Here is a 6,895-nt window from a genome sequence, read left to right as displayed (position 1 = left end):
TAATAAAAAAATAAAAAATAAATAAATAATATATATTGAATTGAATATATTGAATTAACAAATGCAATGTCGTGTCTATTCAGAATCCAAGTCTGTTATAAAATAATAATAATAATAAAATTGAATATATTGGATTAACAAATGCAATGCCGCGTCTATTTAGAATCCAAGTCAGTTCAGAATTCAAATCAATTCAAGTCTGTTCAATGAAGAATTAAACAAATACATTAAAGAATTAAATACATTGTTGATACAAAATTAAATTCTTCAATGCCTTTTTCAAAAAAAATTCTTCAATGCCTATGTCTGTTCAGACTCCACGTCTGTTCAGAATTCATCAAATCAAATCAAATACATACATACATAAAAATAAGGATACAACTTTTGGATTACTAACGTAAATATGGAACAATTTGATTCCTTAACAATTCTATAAATAGTGAATTACAGGCCTATGCATTCAACCACACGTTGCTGAACAACAAGTAATATCTCTCATCTCTCATACAGTATGTATCCAATGTATGTTCTTGGAAGTGATATCTCACCCTTCAATGTTACGAGTGCAATGAAGGTTCGCGTTATTCGTGCATACAATGTATCGGAGAGGACAGGAAGCAATGCAATCAGATGCAAGGAAATTGTGTTTCATGATTCTGAGGTGATAACAGATGCAAGGAAATCAATGCAATCTCATATTGAATATAACACTGTTTAATTTCAATATTTATATATTTATTTAAATTTCATATATATATATATATATATATATATATATATATATATATATATATATATATATATATATATATATATATATATATATATATATATATGCAGGGAACATTGGTACATGCCCACATCCCAAAACAATTGGTTCCAAAATTCATTAACAATTTTAAGGAAGGTTCAGTTTGGGCTGTTAAGAATTTCTTGGTCATCAACAACTTCTACACGTACAGGACAACCCCTCACAAGTACATGATCAAGTTCAATTACCAGACTATAGCTAAGCAATTCAAAAGAATTGAGTTTCCAAGTCAGATGTTCCGTCTCACACCATTTGAGGCTCTAAAAGTTGAAGGTGTTAATGATAAGCTGTTGGTTGGTACGTATATTATGTTGAAATTACCTTTTTTTTTTTTAAAAAAAAATTATTTTTATTTTCCAGTGTGTTAAATTTTGTTTTAAATTTCATTACAGATGTAATTGGAAAAGTGGCTGAAATATACTCACCTCAAGAAAAAATGATTTCTGGGAGAACAACTCGGCTTATAGACTTTATCATTGAGGATTTAAGGTAATTATTTAATATATATATATTTAAATCTGTATTATATATCAACTCAGGAAAAAATGATTTCCTGGAGAACAACTTGGCTTATAGCCTTTATCATTGAGGATTTAAGGTAATTATTTAATATATATTTAAATTAAGAAAGTCAAGTTGCTAATGAGATAATGTTAAGGGAAAAGGGAGACCAAATCTTAGTCTGGTCATGATTGGTTGGATCAATCACCATGCCTGGTGGAAAATTAAGGCATCAATTTATTATAGGTTTATCACCACTAAAAATCATTTCATGATAATATTATATCAACTTGAAAAGAAGTAGGATGTGCAATGGTGAAAGAGTAACGGAACCAGTGATCTCAACAGTTAAACAAAGGCACTCAAATGGAGACTTACAGTAAGAGGATTGCCCAAAGGGTTCCCAGTCTGTGGATCCCAGCATATAAGCTCCCCAATTTTATTATCAATTTATAATCATTTATATATAAAGTTGGGTACTTATTTATTTTTTGGTATTAAAAGTTTGAGAAATCTAATTTCCCTCAACTTTTACAGTGGAAATCAGATTAGGTGTACTCTATGGGATGATCATGTTGGTAAGATTGAGCCATTTTTTAATGCAAGTAGTCATGAACCAATGGTGGTGATCTTGCAGTTCTGTCGAATTAGGAGAGATGCCACGAGTAAGTACATATATACTTATATATACACTATTCTGTGTAAAATATGTGTAACATTTGTTAAATGTCTAGATGGCGAGGTGAGGCTTTGCAGCTCATATGATGTGACACAAGTCCTTATTAACCAGCAATCTAAAGAGTTTTTGGAGTTTAGGGAGAGGTAAAAGTAATTTATTTTTAAGTATTGTACTATTTTTTTAAAAAAAATTGTTTCTTATGACTTTACTATTTTTAGTTTAATTCTTCGTGGTGTGCAAACACCCATGAGGAGCATTGAATCCTTTCCAATGATGGAGCAGACCCAATGTAATGCTCAAGATATGAAAACTATCAGTGAAATTTACCAAACCAGAGAGGTAATTGGTTTGTGTTGTATAATAATAAAAATCTACTGTATTAGGTTTTAAAATATATAAAAACCTAATACAGTAGAGCCACAAATGGTGTGAGATTATAGCAACTATCCATGCAGTACTTATATGCATTTTACAACTTTTTATGCTATAGTATGGGGACTACTGGGTTGCAGCTAGGATAGTTGCTATAGAGGATTCTGTCAATTGGTATTACAGTTCATGTAGAGCTTCTGGCTGTAACAAGAAGCTTGAGTCAAAGGTGGGCTATATTACTGTACAAAGTGTGAAAAGAGCTGTCGAGAAGGTAATTTGAGATACAGGTTGAAGATCAGAGTTGCAGATCTAGAAGGAAATGCACCTTTTCTCCTTTGGGACAGAGAGTGCAATCAGCTATTGGGAATTTCTGTTGCAGAGTTGAAGTCAAGGCATTCAAATGTATATTTTTATAACATTTTAGTTCTGGGAATATATATAAATGTATTTTACAGTACGTGTTGTTGTGTTGTTGATTCTTAACGGGAGATTTATTTTTTATTGTTAGGCAACTCAACTGATCCCATCAGAATTACAATCCTTGTTAAACAGTGCCATGCTATTTTAGGGTGGTCGTTAGGAAAGAACAATTTGAGAATCTCGACAACGTATTTTCTGTCATGAGGATAAACACTGACCAAAGATTGATTCAAGTGCATGCACCAGAGCTTCTGCGCATTCCTGACAAGTATTTGAGCTCCAAAGTTGACCAAATGGTGGAGGATGATGATTTTGAGGAGGTACACTTTATGTTATTTTATTGTAACGATTATTATGTGCAAATAATAAGTTTGATTTTTTTTTTAATTAGGAATTTGTTGAGGTTGATGAAGGGGAAAATCTTCTTGGGGTTGGTGTTGCTTGCAATCAAGATGATGTGGGTGATAGTTCAGTTGTAAAGAGGCGCCTTCTAGACGAGTCTTCATCAACCCAGACATCAAAGAACAAAGGGATTAAGGAGGAAAGTGATTGAATATAAATTGCTTTGCTGAGGTTTCTGATGCATGTGGACCAGGATGCCTGTTGGCATTTTATCTTTTTTTTTTTTTGGTTATTGGGTTACAAAGACAGTATGATGCCTTTTGGCATTTCTTTTCTTTTTAATTTTGGTTACATCTGCTACTAGGGTCTTTGGTGGCTCAAGGACAAAAAATGGTACATGGATCTTTTAATAAATTGTGGCCTGACTCAAGGATCGTTTTGCTTATTTACCGTGGTTTGAAAAATTTACTGTTTTAAAATATTTGTGAATATTAGGTTTGATTATCAAGTTTTTCAATCACCTCCTCTTCCAAGTAGGTGGTTGCATTGTAATCAAATTGTTTGGATTGTTGAATATTTTTTTGCAGTGAGTTCAAGTATTCCTAAACATATATAGCAGATGTGGTGATTAGCTGATGTGATGATTTGGTGATTAGAGTCCACGGTGAAGAAATTCCTGTGGATCTATAATAGTCCATTGTTTTTACATCGAGTGAGAAGCAGAAATATTTATAGATCTATAATAGATGTTTATAGAGAGTCCATTATTTTTTTTTCTTCGGATGTATAAATGTGTAGATTATTATAGTTTTGAGTTATACAATATTGTAAAGTATTGAAAATAAGTACTTTTGAATGTATAGATGTATAGATTATTATATTTTTGAGTTATACAATATTGTAAAGTATTGAAAATAAGTACTTTTGATAATTCTCATGATTGAAAATCTCAAATTAGTGCAACAATATCCTCAAATTATGTACTCAGAACATTACAATTAGCTTTTGTAAAAAAAATTTACAGTCTAAAACTTAGTAATAAAAGACAACAATATAAAGTTAACTAATGCTGTGAAAAAAAAATAATGTGCAACAATGTGAGTAAGAGGCCGAGAAATGGGAATTTCTAATTGACATATATGTTAATGAGCAATTGAGCATAGAGTGTATGTATAGTGTATAGTGAGCTTACAGGAGAGTGGTATTTCCTTCCAAGCCTCGCATGCCCTTTGCCGTAGTTTCTCGAGAGGGTAAACACCAGCCACGCAGAAATTAGCGGGATCCTCATGCCGCATTGTGTACTCCTTTAGGTATATCGGCTTGGCATAGTTTCTCGAGAGGGTAGACGTCATCCATACAAAAATTAGCGGGATAAATTATCAAAATATCTCAAAACTAATATTAAGAATTCTATGACAAACTAAGACAAGCAGCAAACTACTATGTTGTCTGAATGGAGTAGTTTTAACAGAGCTGACATTGTAAGAGAATTGTGCAAACTTACTTAATGGTTGGGGGAGAGTTAAGTGTTTGCATAGACCGTCAATCCCAGCATCAATGATGGAAGCCAGACCGAGGTATGGGTTTGCACATCCGTCAAACACCTTAACCTCAAAGTCGTTAAAGCCATTCGGAACTCTAGGTGAACTGGCTGTTCTTAGATGATGAGTGCACTACACCATGCTTTCTGAACAAGACACCAAAAGACAAACAGACGAAGATTTCGTCTCAGAACTGAAATAATAAATATTTTTCCTTTAATATCACTAAGATGAACAGATGTTATGCTCAGGTTATCAACAGAAGTACACAAATATAGAGGATTAAGCAAAACCATCTCAGAAAAATGAGCTTTACTCTGTAATTTTAGGAAACACCGAAACACAAAACCTCACCCCTCAAAGCCCCTACCCTCCTTCCCGACTCTAACTCCCCATACATGCTCAGCACAGATAAGCAGGTTGTCAATTGAGCATCACATCACTCAATAATGGACAAGAACGCTGGAACCATCTGGACAAGGGCATAAAGCCATAAATACAATGGAAGTTTACACTCACCAATACCCACAAATTTAGGCCCAAGTTACACACAGATGTGGGGTTTATTTTCATAGTATGGGAGATAGCTGCCAACATGATTGTCCTAAAGACAGTAACCTCAAAACGACATTGAGATCATCTTAAGTGAAATACTAAAAGCTTCTTCATTTAGCACTTTATTAAGAGAGTTATTAAATATAAGGGCCTAAGGGGAAGCAAAATGCTGAGCAGCAATATTAAACGGTAATAATAAAATTCAACATTCACTTTCTAAATTCATAACATTCACGGTAATGGTTGACATCAACTCACTATGTATGCACAAAAACTGGAGTACCCATATACTCTTCCACCCTTCTCCATTTTTATCTTTGTTTTCCTTTTCAGAAGGAAAACTGGAACATTGAAAAAATTAAAGAGAGCAAATAGAGATGATGGGTTAGGTATGCCATGGTTTAGGAAGTCTACCTGCAATCGAATGTGAGGCCAGTCTCATTTTCCTTCCAAGGCTCCCTCCCCTGCCATATAATCTCGGCTGTGGACTGCATCAAATGCAACCGTTAATAAGGACTAATAAGCCACAAATTGTTCTCGGGCAGCAGAAAAAACTAAACAAATGTTCTAAAACCTTTGCACGCGAGATTAGACTTGCAAAACATTGGTCATAAAATAATATTTTAGAATTTTTACTAAAATATATTATTTTCACGGTCAAAAAATACTAATTTTATTTTCGACATTTAACACTGCAAAATATGAATAGGCAACACAATTAATAATCAAATTGGTATTTAGAATCCAACTATTAGTATTCCACTAACTGAACAGCTGCTATAAATCTAAGCTATCACTACTTTAAAGCTATTTAGTGAGAAATGAAGAAACTTACAGGTTCTGTTTGTATAGGATCCAAGCGAAGGACTGCTGAGAACCACAGAGGTCAGTCTAACATTCATCTCTTCTTAAAGCATTATAAGTGGTGTAATAGAAGTACGAAAGCTATGCGGAGTACATTCATCCCTATCTCATCAAATCATCCCAATCCTCTCTCTCTCTCTCTGTTACCCGCCTCAGTTGCGATCTGACCATTTCCCATACTTTTCATGCTGATCTGACTATTTCCGCATTGAACAACCCGAACCCGTGGATGTTTCGTCATTCAGTGATCTCAGTCTCACCCTGGACCTCCCCTCTAACCGAACCAGTGGATTCATACTTCATAGTGAAATCTCAGAATATTTTAGGATCTATGAACTTGAGATGTGAAAAAATACATAGATCCACAACCTTGAGCTTTCCAAAAAAACATATCCAAGTAGGAGAAGTAGAAGCATCTTCTTCGTTTTGAAAAGTGTAGAGAGAGACAGAAATGGTGAAATGAGAAGCTTCCCGAGAGACATATTTATTGACTATCATTTTCTTTATTACTCCGTATTATTATTATTATTATTATTATTATTATTATTATTATTATTATTATTATTATTATTATTATTATTATTGGCGTGGGGATTATTGTTAACATTTTTTTTATTTAATGTATTATTTACTTTATAAAAACTATAATTACCATTTTTTACATTGTATAAATAATATTAGTCAATTATAATATTACAAAACGAATGGATAGAATTTTAATAATATTTCTTTTGTTCATCTATTTATATTTCTGGGGGTAATATTTTTTGGTCTTTGGGTCAATAAATTACATTAAATAAATCACAGTAA

At 33.0% G+C, this 6,895-nt stretch overlaps 1 protein-coding gene across 4 annotated transcripts; it reads left to right on the top strand.

The window, feature by feature from the left end:
- The first annotated feature begins 844 nt into the window (after positions 1-844).
- On the top strand, positions 845-2,907 carry LOC109153635. 4 transcript variants are annotated; one of them, XR_002049553.1, is made up of 7 exons: positions 845-1,104; positions 1,204-1,300; positions 1,850-1,977; positions 2,047-2,134; positions 2,210-2,330; positions 2,482-2,765; positions 2,872-2,907. XR_002049553.1 is itself a non-coding variant. In XM_019301489.1 (6 exons), exons 2-6 carry the CDS (start codon positions 1,248-1,250, stop codon positions 2,641-2,643), a joined length of 552 nt encoding a protein of 183 aa, XP_019157034.1. In that variant the 5' UTR covers positions 845-1,104; positions 1,204-1,247; the 3' UTR covers positions 2,644-2,820. The 4 variants fall into 4 exon arrangements, 3 of the variants coding, with proteins under 3 accessions (XP_019157034.1, XP_019157036.1, XP_019157035.1); XM_019301489.1 differs by lacking the exon at positions 2,872-2,907 and having other exon boundaries at positions 2,482-2,820; XM_019301491.1 differs by lacking the exon at positions 2,872-2,907 and having other exon boundaries at positions 2,504-2,535.
- The last annotated feature ends 3,988 nt before the right edge of the window (positions 2,908-6,895 follow it).

This window comes from Ipomoea nil, unplaced genomic scaffold (genome assembly GCF_001879475.1).
Source record: "Ipomoea nil cultivar Tokyo-kokei standard unplaced genomic scaffold, Asagao_1.1 scaffold2516, whole genome shotgun sequence".
NCBI classification, from domain to species: Eukaryota; Viridiplantae; Streptophyta; class Magnoliopsida; order Solanales; family Convolvulaceae; genus Ipomoea; species Ipomoea nil.
This window is presented reverse-complemented; position numbering and strand designations above follow the sequence as displayed.

What these genes read in the sequence shown, in the direction of transcription:
- LOC109153635 (XM_019301489.1), top strand. Translation starts at nt 1,248, where the DNA reads ATGATTTCTGGGAGAACAACTCGGCTTATAGACTTTATCATTGAGGAT. An exon ending in TTTATCATTGAGGATTTAAG is followed by an intron (nt 1,301 to 1,849) that starts GTAATTATTTAA and finishes CAACTTTTACAG; the next exon opens with TGGAAATCAGATTAGGTGTA. An exon ending in TTTTTGGAGTTTAGGGAGAG is followed by an intron (nt 2,135 to 2,209) that starts GTAAAAGTAATT and finishes TACTATTTTTAG; the next exon opens with TTTAATTCTTCGTGGTGTGC.